Raw genomic sequence first — 18,338 nt, 5'->3', positions numbered from 1 at the left:
CACAGGCATGTAGACCCATACTGAATATGACAGAATCACTGGATTGCTCTTTATAATGATATGTTCTTGTAGATTTTTTTCTTTTGTTTTACCTTTTTAGATGTTAAAATATTTTTAATGAAATAATCTCCTACCAATGAAATAAAATTAAAATGCACTGTTTTCTGCTTATTGATATAGGAGCTTATTATGTAGACCAGGCTGACCTCAAACTCACAGAGATCTGCCTGCCTCTTTGGTGCCAGGATTAAATGTGTACACCACCATACACAGATTTCCTACCTTTTTTGTGTGTGTTTCTCAGGACAGGGTTTCTCTGTGTAACAGTCAGAACTCACTTTGTAGACCCAGCTGATCTCAAAACTCACTGAGATCCACCTGCCTCTGCCTCTGCCTGGATTGAAGTTGTATGTCACCACCACCTGGTTTTTCTTTTTCTTCTTCACTGTTGTCTTCTCTCTATGCCTCTGTCTTCCTGTCAACTATTCAGTAAACAGTGTTATTCCTTTGACATGAAAGCTCTTGTGGCCTACCCTGAGACATGCCTAGTTCACTTGCAGCCAGCATTTGAAGAAGAAATGGTATTTTATAAGACAATGCTTCAAGTTTACAAAAAAACGCCCAGACACTCAGAAGCTAATCACTGGCAATCAACAAATCATATACCATCCCCATCCCCTGTTCATACTCTTCTGGTCATTTTCTGGGGTGTTAGAACAGAAAAGTGGGAGGAAATACAACTTCAATAGATCATTTATGCAAATGAATATCACCAATAACTAAGCACTGAAATGATTCTTCTATATTTTTCTTTTACGCTTTTTTGAGGATTTCCCCCAGTTCTCAGAAAGGGTGGCTTTCCGTATTTATTTTTGCCTTTGATTCAATCTCTCAGTATATTAAAGCAAGATAAGTTTGGGTGGGATCTTGTCTTTTAAAATGCCATATCGTTAAGTATGTCCCTTTGAAAACAAATCCAGAGTGGGGGGGGAGGGAGGGAACACCAGGGAGAAGCAGTAACACAGTGACATTTTTACCTAGGAAGGCTTATCCTACAAAAACCAAACAATTATTAGAAAACCAACATAAACATGTGACACAGTTTGTGTCAATGGGTGTGTAGCTGTGGGTCACTGGAGAGCCACTTGGATGTGGACATGAAGAAGGTTGAAATGGTTGTAGCCTGAGCACAACTCAGCAGATTTCCCTACTAACGGAAACCAAACTTCTCATTGAGTGACCCAATGCATTAAACGACCTCCTGTCCATAAAGTCCATGTACAGTCACAGCTTCTGGGGAATGTCAGTTTGATCTCACAGGAAATCCCAAGATGCCCCGGTCATGTCTTTGGTGGCCCAGCCTAAGTACAGTAGCAACCAACAAGGCCATCTGATGTCTACTTCAGGCAACAGACCCCTTTTTGTCCCCTGAAAAAGCAGGTCAAAAGTCCGGGTGCAGCGCTTACACGGATGACCACCTGCTGTTACAAGGTAAAGCCATGTTCTTTCCTCTTCCCGTGAAGCAAGGAATGCTAGGGAAATCCCACATGTTCTCCCAAAACTTGGTCCTTTACTGGTTTCTAGAGTATTCTCTTAAAAGGAATCCTGGGGGTCTACACTGCTCTCTCCCTTCTCTTAAGGCTAAGCAGATTGAGTCTCCAGGGAGAGGGGACACTGAAACACTGATCCCACCAGCCACCTCTATATGTGAGGGCTGCCCTGGCAGTCTTGCAAGGATCACCTGTCTGTCGGGCATGTGAGCTCTGTGTTAGTATTTGCATTAACCTGTGGCATGCTTCTGACTCTGCCAGCTTACAATCCATGTTTAAATAATTCAGATTTCCCCTCTGCCTCCCCTGTCTGCTAATCCTGGAGTGGTCCTGGGTGATTCTGTACTTTTGTGACTCTGACTTCCTCTTACCTTTGTGTACTTTCCTAATACCTTCCTTAAATCATTTGCACTCTTTTTCCTGCTGTCCTTCTGTGTAACTTGAAGGATACAATAGGGAATGTGATTTTCAGTTCTGTTCCTTGCATAGATACTGGCTGGTGTTTACTTTGAGAGCCACGTTCTCCATTGGGACTTTATATAAACTCTCAGCATCAACATTAATTACTCTTAACACTTCAACTACTTGCCAATGGACTGTTAGTGCACACTATAACCTAGTGTGTTACCTACTCAGCTACTACTTTACGGTCATTTTTCCTAATGCTTCTTCTTCCTATAGTGATTTTAGTAGTCTCTCCCTCCTTCCCCACACACCATTTTTACAGTACAGCCATACCTTTTTCTCATGGTATTAACTACACAGTTCCTAGCTTCCTGACTACTAGAGTTCATTTGCGTAATTTTACCATTGCAATTTAATATGGTGATGAAGAATATTTACTGATTAACAGTATTTTCCCACTTGCATGGTAAACTATTTGCTACTCAATAGTTTTTCAGACTCCTGAATTGCAGAATTGCTGTGTCTCTTTTTCTCTCCCCATCTGTCTCTCTCAGGTCCTGGGGAATAAACTATTAAGCCTTACACATGCAAGTTCCCTACCACTGAGCTGTGTCTCACACACACACACACACACACACACACACACACACACACACACACACGTGGAGACAGGGTCTCATTAAGTTGCCCAGGCTGACCTTGCTCCATCTTACACTGTTGTTTCACTCTGGGTCTTTACTAAAGTCCTCAGGTGCTCACAAGTCTTTACTCCCTCACTCGTTGTCAAAAACTCTTACTGAACACCTTGTGTGGATGGTAATTTCCCAGTACAGACAAGTGCTGGTGTCCGCCTCCAAGACAGCTGTCAGTAAAAGTTAACCAATTAAACCAAAATTCCATAAAATCACACCTGCCTCTTCTGTAGAGAGCACGTGAACTATGACCTAAGTTACAAAATCTATGTTCAAATCAAAGGCGGTTTAGAATTTTCTTAAAGCGGGAATACAAAGAGCTCATTAACTAATAACATTTAGTTTTTTAAGACCAAAAAAGCTATAATTTCAACAGACTATCATTACATTTTGGGTTTTTGTTTGTTTGTTTGTTTAGTTTTTCGAGAAAGGTTTCTCTGTTTAGCTTTGACTGTCTCAGAAGTCCCTCGGTAGACCAGGCTGGCCTTGAACTTACAGAGATCCATCCACCTGTCTCTGACTCCTGCCTGAGTGCTGGGATTAAAGGCGTGTGCCATCACCACCTGGTTAATTACCGTATTCTTTAACTGCACACAGACACCACACATGCAACACATTGTAAGTATATACATATGCACATGTGTGTTCATGCTTCACACACATACATACATACATTCAGGAACATGCAGAGACATACCCACTCACACACACACACACACACAGAGCTATAAAAGCAGTCTGAATCTTGTTCAGACATTTTCTTTCGCTCTATTTTTAGGATTCTCGTAAATAGATACCATGCTATTCCTTGGGGGTGGGAAATAAGTAAATGTAATTCTTTCTTGATTTCCCTTCTCAGAATGTCTTTTGTTTTCAATGTGATGATAAAATTATACTAAAAAATGCATTTGTCAGGACTTGAGAAACAGTGAGAGTGGTTCAAGCTCAGAGGAGGAGCAGAGGGTCACTACCCGAGTCATCCGCCGGCATGTGATTATAAAGGTACCAGCAGGTGGCAGCCAAGGGGTACTGCAGTGTCTAGAAGCCTTGAATGCACTTTGGGAAGTTCAGCATGTTTGCTAACTAGCTGGCTCTCTCTGTTTCTTTGCACACTCTTAAGCTGGTCAAAGAACCACCCAAGAGAAAGCCATGTTGTATGCGAGTGCATGTCCTGCACAGGCCTGTTGGACACAAGACAGCTATGATTCTGTCTGAGAAGTCTCGGCATTTGTAGCTTGCCTTTCTCAGAATACAAGGACTTGCCTAGTCAGAAGGTAGTTCCCAGTGAACGCAGTGCTCAATTAATACCTCAGCATCTAATGGGGAAGAGAGGGAAGCACCAAAGCCTCCTACTGCCCTGTCTTGGAAATGAAAGCCAATTCTTCATTATTAAGCCATGTGACTTCGAACTGTAGGTCCCAGCCTGGCATGGATATGTGGGACACAGTGCAAATCAAAGAGAAGCTTCTGAAACCGGTTCTAATTATACTAACACGTGCCAAAAATCAAACTGAATTTTTACGTCTAGGAAGCAGTTTGTTGCTAGAGATGGAAATTCCACCTTCATGCGGCACAGCCAAAATCGTTGTATGTCTGCATTGCCTCCCCTGTGTGATGGTCTGTGTGAGCACTCACCTCTGCACAGTAAGGTCCACCTGGCCCTTCCTGCAGCCCACCACTCGCCAGCAGTAACCTTTCTTGACATGAGAATGGTTGAGTTCAGGGTGCAGGAAAGGCATTCTCCACACACAGCACACCGAGCTTGATTCACACGGCCTGAGACTTCTTGCAGGTGTCTCTGGAGAGACAGAAAGGAGAAGTACACATTTTAAATGATGTTTAAATCATGTCAAACTCACATGATCCCAGTGTCAGAAGAGAAGCTAAGAAACTCAACTAGTTTCCCTACATTTTGTTTTGTTTAGTTTTGTTTTTCTTTTGTGGTTTTTCAAGACAGACTTTCTGTGTAACAGTTCTGGCTGTCCTAGAACTAGCTCTGTAGACCAGGCTGACCTCACATTTAAAGAGTTGCCTGGATTAAAAGCATATGCTACCATTGCCTGGCTCCCTGCATTTAATAATCCTCCTCCTTTGTATTTTTTTTTCATGAAGGAATGGGGGTGGGAAGACTTGTCAGATCTGCTCAAATACAATTTTCAAAGATTCTAAAATCATTTGACCTTAAGTGATTTTCTAAGTTTTGAGCTATCCCCCAAACTGGACAGTGAGTGAGCACCCCAAATGCCCTCCAAACCATGAATCACTTCTGTGGAAATCCTAACTGGCTAGGCCAATTTTGTGATGTCGGCAGTGTATGCTCAAGCATTTGGTTCAATGTCTATAAAATCCTCACGGTGCATCATAGCTTGCATGCTTTCTGAGAGGGCAGAGCAGGGACTCGGGTTTATCTAGCCTCCTTGCTCACTCCCATGAATGATACAAGTAAAACATCTAAAGAAAACAAAAGGGAGGTACCATTAGGCAACTTGTTTTTCATGCTACTCATGTGCCAGCCTTCTGTTGCTTCACCCCAATCTTGTCCAGAAGCTGCCTCTTCTAATGGCTGACTGAATTCTACTAAAAATAGATACAATGAAATCAGCAGGAGGGAATAAAGAGGACCCACACAGCAACAGCCACTCCTCTGGGCGGATAAAGATTCTTTCCTTTGGTTCCCTAACCTTCTAGACATGCATCAGCAGGTCAATCTCTAAGTAGTTTTATTAGTGTGAGTATCATGCGCATTAGAGCTTAACATATGAATAATGATATACAGCATTCACATATTTTTAAGAGTCTATGTTGGAAACCCTAAAATAAACTAGTAGGCCATAGTTACCATGAGGCATATCTATATTCTATCCAAATGCCCACTTCCTGAAGTTGGGCTCCTTTCAGAGAGAGTGAGTAAGCGATAACATCAGAGGGTGGCCTTGGAGCTGGGAAGAGCATCGTCTTAAGAGTAAAATCACTACAGAGCCTTTCTGAGCAATGCCTTTTACTATGCTAGAAAAACCAAAAGCTAAGTCTCCCATCTTGATTGCTACAGGTTATTACGGTTCAACAAACCTGACATACGTAGGATGCTTTCTGGTTATTATTTTCTGTTGGGATAGTAGAGACAGACTAGAAGGAGCTGATGTCAAAGCCATGGAGGAGTGCTGCTTACTGGCTTGTTCAGTCTGCATTCTTATAGAACCCAGGACCACTAGCCCAAGGTGGTACCTCCCACAATAGGCTGCACTCCACATCAATCATTAATTAAGAAAATGCTCTACAGGCTTGCCTACAGCCCAAACTTATGGAGACAGTTTCTCCATTGAGACTCCCTCCTCTCAGATGACTGATAGCTTGTGTCAAGTTGAGGTAAAACTAACCAACACAATGGGTTGCCTACAAGACAGATTGTTGCTTTTTGCAAAATATGTAACATCCATTCTGGTTTTGAAGTTCACATTTTGTCGTATACATCAAAACAAACCAACACACCTTATACGGTCATTCTTTATATTCAGAGAAGTCAAGGAAAGAAAAAGTGTGATGTCTCTCAAAGGGTTGCAAGAGGAAGTTCCATTGTGTCATCCTTAAGGAGACCACTAGAGATGAAGACCCCAAACATATGCCCCGTGATATGTCTTCAAAATGGGGGAGGGTGGCAGAAATACTCTTGTAAACAGGACGAAGTGGAGACGGGATTTTGTTTATGTAAAAGTACAGTAGTCTTCGACGGGCGTTGGTGGCACACGCCTTTAATCCCAGCACTCGAGAGGCAGAGGCTCTGTGAGTTTGAGACCAGCCTGGTCTACAAGAGCTAGTTCCAGGACTGCCTCCAAAGCCACAGAGAAACCCTGTCTTGAAAAACCAAAAAAAAAAAAAAAAGTACAGTAGTCTTCAAAAGCTAATTAGCAATTGTTCTCCCTCCCATTAAAGTGGTTCCAGAGACCCCCTGCTTGAGACCACTAGGCTTCTAACATAATTGATGGAGAGGTAAAAAGTCATAGTTTTTTTTTTTTAAAATACCTATTCGATAAATCTTTACTGGCCTTCCAATACAATCTACCATTCTAGTGTAAGGAGCTACATAATTAGACAACTTGTTTTGGTCTCAAAGAGAGCTATCTGAATCATTGACTGTGCATGCAAAGAATACATTTTCAGTAGGGAGACAAAGTGCTCATTATTGATAGGTGTGGCTTTGAGTCTTCCGAAGGTATTAATCTAAGTCAACAGTTCACTTGTGCATACCTGCTTCTCCCATTCCTTAAACAATTTCAGAATTAGCAACTTCCCACAGAAGGGCTCACTCAGAGCACAGGAAATGCATTTCTGGAGTCTCCCTAAGGTCTTTCCTTGTGGACCACTCAGAAAGCTGGGTGATCAGAAATACTCTATCCATTCATGCTCTGACTACAGGAGAAACCTCCCATGACCTTTTATTGGTACTTTTGCTGCCTCTATCTCTAAGATGGCATTTTTGCCAAGTATGTGAACGCAATAGTAGGAAGTAGGACTAACTCCCCCAGGAAACACTTGCTGCCGATTTCAGTGTTGGATGTTTGATCTCTATGCTCTGCCTATTTCCTTTTCGCTCTCCATTGAGTCAACCAAAACTACACAGAAATGGAACTAGGTGAACTTGGAAGACCTTTGGCAGTTCCCACTCTAATAAACTATAGAGAGAGCAGTTAGTAATGAAAGAATCAATAGTGTCAGATGAACTTTCTACCCTGTTGACCTATGGTAGTGTGGCTGGTTGGACACCATACCAGTTACACTCATGTATGATCTATAAAAACCTCAGCCCCGGTCCCCCATCTCCGAAAATGAGATTTTCTCTACCCTGAACTTTTTTCATAATCATTTTTTAAAACGTGTATTGCCCTTAGTACATGATTTTCTTAAGTTATCTTTTCCCGTCTGAGAAACTGTCTTTACTCAAACTAGATGGAATTCGCTTCATAAAAATCTCTCCAGCTATGGTGTGACTGATGGAGTGTTGTGCTTGAGTGAGTTCGTCTGTTCTTACCACTAATCACTGACTAATATTTGTTTCAAACAATAAAGCCTCTTGGCTCTCCTGTGGTGAACTGCATTTGAAAATTATCTATTTGCTTGGAATTTGTTGCCAACTACCATGCATGCCTGAATACATGCTCGAGGTGTAAGATGGAAGGTTATCAACCATTCACTAACCAGCTATGAAGTCAATCTTGTCTTTCCCTAGAGAGGGAAGAACGGTTTGTGACTTCTCTGCAACTCCAGGGCCTGTGTGGTATGCTGTGTGGTGTGCTTTGGACCTGGATCAACACCCCCGCACACTCTTCTCTCTCATGTCGCTAATCTCTATGCCACATCCTTTAGGGCGAGGAAGCCAAAACCATCCCTGGTGAATCAGTCACAGAAGAGCAGTTTACTGATGAAGAAGGCAACCTCATCACCAGAAAAGTAATCGCCATTGAGATTTCATACCTTCTGGAGTTTAAATGCCCTGCATGAGAAACACCATTGTATGCAATAGGTTATAGCTCCCCCTTGTGACACAGAATAGTCCCTACTTCTCTCTGTTGCTTCCAACAGATCACTCGGAAAGTAATAAGACGGATTGGTCCACAAGAGAGAAAGCAGGATGAAGTGGTAATGTAGCGTGACTGCCAAGGAGAAAGTAGAGCGTAGCATCTCTGTGAGCCCCCTGGGAAGCCTTGCTAACAGAGTGGCTGCTGAAGTGTGTGGAAGGCTTGGAGTGTCATGTGGGCTTCTTCTGACGTAGGCTTTGTACGGGGTCCAACCACTTTTCTTAATGCCACATCTGAATGTTATATACTTGTCAGAATGATCACACAGAGGTAATTTCATTTATCAGGGACAAAAATGTTCCAGTCAGAAGGAGAAAGAGAAGGAAGAATCCTTGGTCATCAACAGCCCCCTTGAGAGAGTCCACATTTGGCCTTCAGTTAGGTGCCTGTCTAGGACACTGAAGGAGGACTATTAGGGTAGCAGAGTGTTTGCCTCACAATTTTCACATCAGGTCTATGTGGTTGTCCTGCCCATCACATTCTGTAGAAAAATCTAAACTCCACCATCACATCACGCTTTGTGTTGCCCCATGTCCAACTTGCTGATGTAGAACCTAACTTGTAACCGTGAGTGTGGCTCGGCAAATAAGCCCTTTCCTGACAAAGAAGACCTCTTGCTATTATGTTTTGCTGTTTCCCAAATCTTTGTCACATTTAAAGGTAGAAAGATATGTATTAAATATTATGTTTACATAAGAAAATGCAAACTGAAGAGTACTGAGGACAGGTGAGAAAGGAAGAAAGACCCCCCATTCCTCGTGTTAAAGGAAACACTAGATGTGAAGTACCTTGCTCACAGAGAAGTGTGCACATGGTAGGTGAGAAAGACAGCCCCAATCTGTAGAAATTGCTGCTGTCTGGGACCAAGATGGAGAAGACAGTGTTAGTAATTGCATAAACTAAATAAAGAGAAGCAGTTAGACCATCCATGGCATCTAGAATTCTTGCTTGGTGTTTATTTTGAGAAGTCCCTGTCATACTGCAACAAACTAGTTATGGTTTCGCTGGCTGACAATAATCATAGGTGATGATTTTAACAGTTGGGGTCCGGGTGCCTTGTGAGTGTCAATGACATTTTCTTCCACCATATGTAGGAAAGGAGCTGTCTGCCTTTTGAAATCATTAACCCCCTGTGCTGTGAAGTCTCATTACGCCGTAGTTACCTTGAAAGTGCTGTCGCATGCTGTGGCTGTGGTGAGCTGGTCTGTGCGGTTAAGCCAAGCAGATCATCTGTGTCTGAGGACGTCAAGTGGCCTAGGGGCTCTCACTACTACTCCTTCCTCATGCAGCCTCCAGGGACCAGCGTGGGAACTGCTTCCCAACTCTTCCACTGCAGAAATGTAATGTGTGCTCTCCTTTAGCAGGGAGAAGGCTATAAAGTGAAGACGAAAAAAGAAATTCGGAACGTGGAGAAAAAGACCCACTAGTGACAGTGACGTCCGTCCAGGTGGGAAATGTACTTATATCAGCAGTGACACTTAAAAATCTCAAGAACTTTCTAGATTCCCTAAGATGTTTTACATTTTTCCTTTCTCTTTTATCGCTGTGACAAACTTTGAACTCGTCCCTGCTCATTTTCTGTATATGGGTACAGATGTCTATATTTTTATATGTATATATGTATATGTGTGCATCTGTTAATTGTAAATGCACATACACACATATGCACTTTAAACTTTAACTCCAGTTGGGGACTATAAAAATTCTCCATGTGTATAGCATCTACAGAAGCAGGTGTAGCCGGGCATTGGTGGTGCATGCCTTTAATCCCAGCACTTGGGAGGCAGAGGCAGGCAGATCTCTGTGAGTTCGAGACCAGCCTGGTCTATAAGGGCTAGTTCCAGGACAGCCTGCAAAGCCACAGAGAAACCCTGTCTTGAAAAAAAAAAAAAAAAAAAAAAAAAAAAAAACAAAAGCAGGTGTAAATAGGATTCAAGTCTCCTATTCTCTTAGCATGAGGCTCTCCATGGCAGGCAGCAGTAATTTCCAGTGGGAAGACTGCCAATGAACTGCACTCAAAGCCAGCAGTTTTGGTTGGCTGTCACCAAAATACAGCTGTCACCAAGCCTAAGTTAATAGAATCGGATACGTGCATTTTTATTTTACATAAACCTACACATGATTACGAGGTTGACCAGATGGACTTTTTTGATGTTAAATATTTAGTAAGCAGGGTCTGTTTACATTTGTTTGGACTTTGCCCTTGTTTTTCCTAACATTATTTTTCTGGATTTCACATTGCTTTTTGACACAGATTCAATCGGAAAGCTAATTTGGGGTGAGAAAACAGATTTGAAAAGTTATGTCCTTGGGGCCTTGCCTCTCAATCCTTCCAGCCCCTGGGTCAAATTGACAAAGAGTGGGAATTCTAGTCTCATTTTATCTGTCCTCCTCTGCCAACCCTGACATTTGAGGACAGAAATAAGGAGTTGGGAAACAACTTTGTTTTAGATCCCTAAGGCTCAGATAGAATGGTATTTTATTTGGGGGATGGGGTCTCTTGGAGCCCAGGCTGGACTTGTACTTCCTGTGTACCTGAGGATGACCCTGAAGGCTAGATCCTCCTGCTTCCCCCTCCCAATTGCTAGGATTCCAGACCAGCAGCATGCCACGTGCAGTTTATGCAGTATTAGGGATCAAACCCAGAGCTTTATGCATGTTTGGGAAACGCCTCACATCTGAGATACATCTCCACCCTCCCAAGTGGATCCTCAGTTCTGCCCGACAAACACCCTTTCAGTATATGCTGTGCAGTATCTTTTCACTTCCGTGAGGCCTTCAGTGAAATCGTCAATCCCATGATGCCTGCTGCACTAGACTCCCGGTGTGGACTTTGGGTGGGATCCAGTCCTCATGTTGTGACCATTGATGATATTGAAAAAGAAGAACCACCACCACAGATGTTCTGGAAACAGAATTCTCTGTGTGTTTCTTTGGGGCTTCTTTAGTTCCCACAGCCTCTCCTCTTGGATTGGTACCATTAGCATCCCAGGTTAACATAAGGAACAGGCCCTAAGAGGTTAAGAAAATTGCCCAGCATCAACTAAAAGTGGCAGAACTAGGAAATAAACCCTAACAGGCTACCTCCAGAATGCTCATCCTTGGGGCTCGATATAGACCTGACCTGGCAGTGATGGGACGGTCCCCCAAAGACAGAAGTAAGCTGAGCTTAAATGAGCTCCAGTTACTCATCTGTGGGATTCTGCTTTTTACCCTAAAACCAAAAGGAAATGATTAGACTTGAGAGGCAACAGCTCTACCACTGAGCTGACTGGCACAGCCCAGGACCTTTGGAGAGCTCTTGCTTTGTAGTCCAGGCTAACCCAACCTTGCAGTAGACTAACTTCTAAGTACTAGGGTCACTGGCTCAGTGGTAGAGTACTTACCCAGCATGCATAGGCTGTGTCTGGATTCAATCCCCAGCAGCACACACACATCCTCATATAGCCTTCTCCCGAAAGCTGGGAGATGCATGCAGGTATCCCTGGCTCCTTAGCAGCTGCAGCAAGACTATTTTACAAGGTTTAGGGGACTCAGTGGCCATCAGTGATTTCCAAAGGCAGTCATTCTGGGCTGAGAGATCTCAGTGTAGTTGTTGGTGACACGGGGTGGCAGTAAATAGGGGTGCCAAATAGCTTACTGTTTACATGGATTTAGTCAAGTTACTTAAAGTGTGCTGTCATGGCCTCAGTGGAACCAGGAAGGGGCTTAGAATGAAGCCTGGATGAACAACAATAACCCTCTGTAGGACAATAGTAACTCATCTCGGAGTTGTTTTTAAGAATTCAGTCTGTTCATACGAGTGAACTGCTTAGTAGCAGTGGCTGCTGAGACCCTAGAACCCTCAATTAGGAGGCACTATTATAACAGTATTAGGGAAAGCAAGAAGGCAATCAAACTAGCAGCCTGCTAAGTCAGGCAGAGCGATGGCAGTCAGGAGATGTCACAGCAGCTGAGCCACCCGGCCCCTCCTCAGGGGAAGGTGATTTACTACATTCACTATCTGTGGTTCTCATAGTCAACCGAGACAGTCAGTAAAGCCTCAGGTATCTGTTTCTTTGTACCAAGGACTGAAGCAGAAAGAGACCCAAGATGAAGCCAGAGGAGGTGGTGACCACCCTCCTCGCCCCTACTCAGACTGAAGTAGTTCATCCCACTCAGGCCCCGGTCTCTGGGACATTTTCCCAGAATGCATCCAAGGCCAAGGCACAGATGGTTTCTGTCTGTTTTCCTGATACATGGTGGAGACAGAACTGAAGCCAGGTAGTGTGTGGCTCTTGGCCCTTGCTAAAACTCTTGCCTTTTTAATTACCTGTGCAGTAGGGGACATAATACTGCCCTGTTATTAGGATTGATGTAATTCACTTCAGAACTGTGCCAGGTATGCAATAAACACTTCATAAAAATGAAAGAAATGCATTTTCTTTCTCTTTAAAAATATGCATTAGTCTGTCCCGGTATGTTTACTTTTTCCGGCTGGTTCTGCCTGTCGTATGTTTTTAACTCAAGTCACTGGGAAAGAAGAAATTCAAAAAGGCCTCATTTATTGCTATTAGCTCAAGAGGAAATCTGTTCTGAGTTGGGTTTTATTTTAAACTAAGGTTTCAAGCCAAGTGTGCTAGTGCATGTCTATAATTCTAGCACTTGGAGGATAGAGGCAGGAAGAGGGAGAGTTCAAGGCCAGACCTGGCTACATGAGACTCAGTCTCCAAAAAGAAAACAAACAAAACACCTAAAAGTGAAACCAAGACTAAAAGGAAAGCAAACCTTAATTTTAGATTATGGTTTCCTATTGTAATGAAAATTATTGCTTTTTAAAAGAAGAAACATGGGCCAGTAAGATGGCTCCACAGGAAAAGGTGCTTGCCACCAAGCCTGATGGTTTGAATGAGAATGGCCCCCATAGGCTCATATTTGGATGCTTGGTTCCCAGTTGATAGAACTGTTTGGGAAGTATTAGGAGGTGTGGCCTTGTTGGAGGAAGTGTGTTGCTGGGGTAGGCTTTGAGATTTCAAAAACCCTACACCATTCCTAGTTAGCGCTCCCTCCCTCCCTCCCTTCCTCTCTCCCTCCCTCCCTCCCTCCCTCCCTCAGATCAAGATGTAAGCTCTCAGTCTATCTGAGAGCCTGCCTGTTGCCATGCCCCCCCCTCGCCATGATGGTCTTGGACTCACCCCCTGAAACTTGAAGCCCCCAAGAAACCCTATAAATTTCCTTGGTCATGTTGTCTCAGTGCAGCAGTGTAAAGGTAACTAAAATGTAGCTAAGACACCTGACAGCCTGAGTTCAATCCCCAGGACTCACATGATAGGACAGAACCCAGCTCCCACAAGTTGTCTCTGGCTTTCACACATAGGTTATGTCATATACATGTATATGCACACATGCTAAATTAAAACATAACACAAAATTTAAAAGATTCAAAGGAAATATTCTTAGCCATATGATAAAGAGAAGGGAAGGGGGAAGATAGGTGGGGAATGAACAGAGCAGAATTCTCTGTGTGCACAGAGCAGACCCCATGGAGTCCAGCAGGTGAAAGGCAACCTTCAAAGGTGGACCTGTCTCTTTAGAGCCCGGGGTCTGTATTTTCAAGGAGATGAGATTTACAAGGAGCTTGAAGACTAGGGAGGAATTTCATACATGTTGATCAGAGAAGGAGAGTCTAAATAGATAGGAACTCAGGAGCACTGATGATTTGGAATGCTGTGTGTAGCTGATGGGCCACGCTATCTGAATCCCAAAGTAGGATAGGAGGCAAAGAGGTCCCAGCAGTACACGAGGTCTTAGAAACTAATGTCTAAGCTCACCCTTGACTTATAAAACCAGAAGCTTTGAGTGTAGGTCACCCCAGGTGGCCATGTACACATTAAACCTTGGGAAGCTTGCCTCCAGGGCTCGTGTTGCCACTTGGGCTTGATCCAATGCTGGGAACCAACAGTACAATTGGGGTGCAGGTGGTGGTTGTTTTCCATATTGGCCCCTGTGGGTGTGGACTGGACATTGGGATGTATCAAATCCTACCGTGCAGCCCAATTTGAGAACCAAGGGAGAATGTGCCTTCAGTTAAAGATATGGGGAATTAAGTTCCCAGTTGTGCACAGAGCTGGACTGCTGAGTGATGCAGGTGTGCAAAAAAAATAAAAAATAAAGCTGAGTATTTCCAGAGGCCTCTAAAAGGACTCTCAGTTATGCACTAGAGCCTATACTGGACCTGGAGCTGTGATCTACAAGTATCAGTTAAAAAGTTTCTTAAAATGAAAATAAATTAGTGTAAAAGCATGGGCATGGCTGTGAATTTCTCCCACCTTTAGATATGAAAGGCTGTACCAAACCCATGGAAACAGCCCTCCTTCCAATGTGTCTTAAGTCCCTTCCATTAATTATCTACACTCAGAGGAGGTGATTCTATTTCTGCAATGTCATCACCCTAACCCTTGTCCTCACAACGTCCCATCCATCAGAGGGTGCTCTCATCACAGTTCATTTTCTAGCAGTTGTTTAGCCAAGGTTCTCATCCTTTTGGTGTGGCACTGTTCTTGGCATAGAAAATGTTTATATAAAATGTTATCCATCCATTAGCATTCCCGTACCCATGGAGTTGGAACCCACATTCTGGCTGCCTGACAGCAAACAAGAAAGATTTGAAGGATAACTACTGCTTTTAAAAAATATGTCCTTATAGAAGGACATAATTAACCGAATCCTGTAGTTAAAAACATACCCACTCTAGAAAGACAAAATGTTGGCTTATATTGGGAAGACAAAGGCTTTGTTTTGTAATACAAAATTAACTTGAGAAATTAGGTTATTAGAGAATGTAGACAAACAGATGGGAGTGGTCTCATGTTTGTAGGCTCTTAGTAGAGAGTACTAAACTCTGTGTCCTACAAGTATGGTACGTTAAAAACTTACAGCCTAGCAAGCTGGGAGACATGAGGGAAAGTTTAGGGAATAGTGCTGAGAATTCGTCTTCCCTGAATGAAGAGGGTGACATGATCACAGAGCCATGTAAGCAGCCTGGTGCCTGGAAGATTAGGATTTAATGACAGAGACCAAGGTGTGAAAATCATGATCGACAGGGTTTGCCCACCCTCTGTAATTGGATCTACTGAAGTGAGTCATTTTCCTTCCCTGGAGGAGGTCAAGTGTTGAAATCTCAGAGGAGTGGGTACTTTGGTGTTCTTGGCTCTGATCACTGGTGACCTGGGGCAGAGAGGTCAGTAGCAAACACACATGAAAAAGGCAGCCAGACCCATAACAGGAGAGGGGAAGAGTTGTTCAGGGTGTTTACATGGGACAGGATGTCATGGGTGATCCACCCGGAGAGAAAAAAAAAAAACCTGTCTGGGCAAACAAGCTCAAGGTCACAAGGACACCTCTGTGCCTGGCAGAAGCCAGATTCTAAAGGCGCTCGGTGAGCTGCAGAAAAGAACTAGCTGTTTGTGAGTGAACAGGTGTTTTTATTTGTTTGTTTGTTTGTTTTTCTTACCATCCTTCCTGCCTCACACTGGAATTCCAGACTGTCAGCTTCTCACCTTGACTTCTGTTTCCTGAGATACCCCAGAACAGTGGTTCTCAACCTTCCGAATGCTGCAACCCTTTAATACGTGCCTCATGTTGTGGTGACCCCCCCGCCACAGCCATTTTGTTGTTACTTCATAACTGTAATTTTGCTACCATGATGAATGGTATGCATCTTGTGTGTGGGTCGTGACCCACAGTTTGAGAACTGATGATCTAGAGTCTAGTCTGCTGAGGTATTTCCCAGGCAACCTACCCACCCTGTTGATAAGAACTGGGCCCTTGTTCTCTGAACCCTGTATGATGAACAAGGACATCATAGACAAATTCTCCTTTACATATAAAAATAAGGTGAGGGATGTGTCTTGGGTGGTAAAGTGTCTACAACTTTACCCAGGAAGCCCAGGTTTCAGGCCCCACACCATATAACCTAGGCACTGTGATTGGAACAAGATGATCAGGAGTTCAAGGTCATCCTTAGCTACATAGCAAGTTCAAAGCCAACCTAGGCTACATGATACCCTGTTTCCAAAAAAAGAAAAAAAAACCCACTAAACTCACTGCCTGCTGTTCCTCTTTCTACAGGATCATATGTTCCGTACTGCCAGTATTGAGAAATTCACCAGAGATCAGCCAGAAGGAAAATATTTACCAAGAAGGGAGTTTGGAGCTGCTGCCTCTACACATTAATGACGTGATTTTTTTTTAATGCAAAAGGAAAAAAAGAAAAAACTACTCACAGTTTTTATTTAGCATGAGCCAATTTACAGAGCATGGAAATCCACTCTCATTCCCAGGATTGACACGTGTGCACTGAGCAATGCCGTATAAGATACAAGAAGCCATGTTGTTCAGACTTGATCTCAAGTAACTTGGTGTCATTTTCAAAGAAAAGAAAACACAACTGTGTGCCAGGAGGGACAGAAGATGGCATGAACAGATCAAGAAAGAAACTCTAAAATTACTGAATCCACAACAGCTCGCCTTATTTTTCTTGGACCCAATCTGTCAGGGTATAAACACTATTTGTTTCTTTTTTTAAAGAAAAAAATAAAAATAAACATCGATAGTTTTGCTGTAAATAGTAACACTGTAAATTCTAACAACAACAAAAATTAGGATAAATGTTGGTAGGCACCTGCCTCATAGAACACAGACAAGACGTCACAGCCGCATCTAACAACAGGAGTCCCAAGTGACTTGGCCCTGGACAAGGAGGACGACCTGAGATGTGCGGGGACTCTTCACTGACTCTTGTATATTAGCAATTATAATGTTTGTACACGCAAAACTGCTAGCTTGATTTTAAAAAGAAAATGCAAATCTAAAAAAAAAATCTGCTGCAAATTTAAATAATTCCCCAAATGAGGAATTCTGTAGTTCTGTGAAAAAAAATTTTTCTTCAGAATACTAATATTTTGATGCATGCGTATCACCCTTATTTTGATTAAATCTTTTCCAATTTTGCAAACACTACAGTCTCCTGCAACACAGGAGATTTTATCTGTAAACACAAAGCCCTTCATCTAATATTTGTTGCTATTGCCAATTTTTCAATGAAATGACCAAAAATGGAAAAAAAAAAGAAACCACACAAAACTATACAGTAGTTGCTTGGGGGTGGGAGGGGGTGCTGTTAGTGCTTACAGGGGGAAATGCTTGCCACTGTAGAGGTGGATGGTGCTCACAAGAGGCCCCAGTCATGGGTATTTAAAAATGGACTGACCAGAAACCCATATCTAGGAGAATGGCAGCACACTGTCAAAAGAGACAAAACAAAAAACAAAAAACAAAAAAAAAAAGTCACTGTTATTGTGTACTGGCTCTGAGATGTAGACCCTTTTCAGTAAGCCAATCACTTGTAACCACCCTCACAGTGTCATATTAGGTTAGCAAAGGCTGCATTTTATAGGGCATTTTTTTCTTTGGGTTTCGGTGAGGTTCCTTTATTCACTATCTTCACTTGAAATCAGCCTCCATGGACACCTAGCTCTAGATGACATGTATGAGAGAAGTGGATGCTGGATAACCTAGTCAATTATTTAAGCATAAAATAAATTGTGTTCAACTCTTCAACTACCTGGGCTCTACAGTGTCCTTGTGTCCTCTGGCAAAGCGCAGCTGTCTAAGCCGTAAGTCGCAGGGGTCCCATCTGTGCCTCTGTCTGGTCACTAAAGCAATAGTCTGGAACATTCCGTCCTCCCCTGAAAAACCCTACCTCTGCATAAACTCTTGCATATCCTACAAAAGAAGTCGGGGGTTTATACAGCGCATGTCAAGAAGTTATTGATCGCCGCTCCCAGGAAGCCTCCCATGTAGGTTTTTTGCCACTGGTTTTGGGTTTTTGGTGGTTTGGGTTTTTGTTGTATTTGAGATCAGCTCTCAAATGTTTGTTTAGTTTAAGTGACATTTATCAGAGCCTACAAATTGAGAAATTTTACTAGTAACTCAAGATTTTTACTTTTTTTGTTGTTGTTCAGGACATTGCCCCTAAGGCCTCATACATGCTAAACAAGTAACCTACCACTGGGCGGTACCCTCTGCCTTCTTGTGATATTTTTGAGACAGGGTCTCACTAACTTGTCCAAGCTGGC

General features: G+C 42.9%; 1 protein-coding gene across 13 annotated transcripts in view; it reads left to right on the top strand.

Moving 5' to 3' along the window:
• Ank3 (ankyrin 3) overlaps positions 1-17,823 on the top strand; it is a 150,364-nt gene extending 132,541 nt beyond the window's left edge. For 12 of the 13 annotated variants that reach the window (XM_035450605.1, XM_035450601.1, XM_035450599.1 and 9 more), the window contains 2 exons: positions 9,582-9,667; positions 16,330-17,823. In XM_035450605.1, the coding sequence (XP_035306496.1) occupies positions 9,582-9,647 (66 nt within the window). In that variant the 3' untranslated portion in view covers positions 9,648-9,667; positions 16,330-17,823. The remainder of the gene's footprint in view (positions 1-9,581; positions 9,668-16,329) is intronic. The other variant, XM_035450598.1, reaches the window with a different exon arrangement.
• Positions 17,824-18,338: the final 515 nt, after the last annotated feature.

The sequence above is a fragment of the Cricetulus griseus genome (genome assembly GCF_003668045.3).
Source record: "Cricetulus griseus strain 17A/GY chromosome 1 unlocalized genomic scaffold, alternate assembly CriGri-PICRH-1.0 chr1_0, whole genome shotgun sequence".
NCBI classification, from domain to species: Eukaryota; Metazoa; Chordata; class Mammalia; order Rodentia; family Cricetidae; genus Cricetulus; species Cricetulus griseus.
Note: the sequence above shows the minus strand (reverse complement) of the source record. Positions and strands in the feature narration are given on the sequence as shown.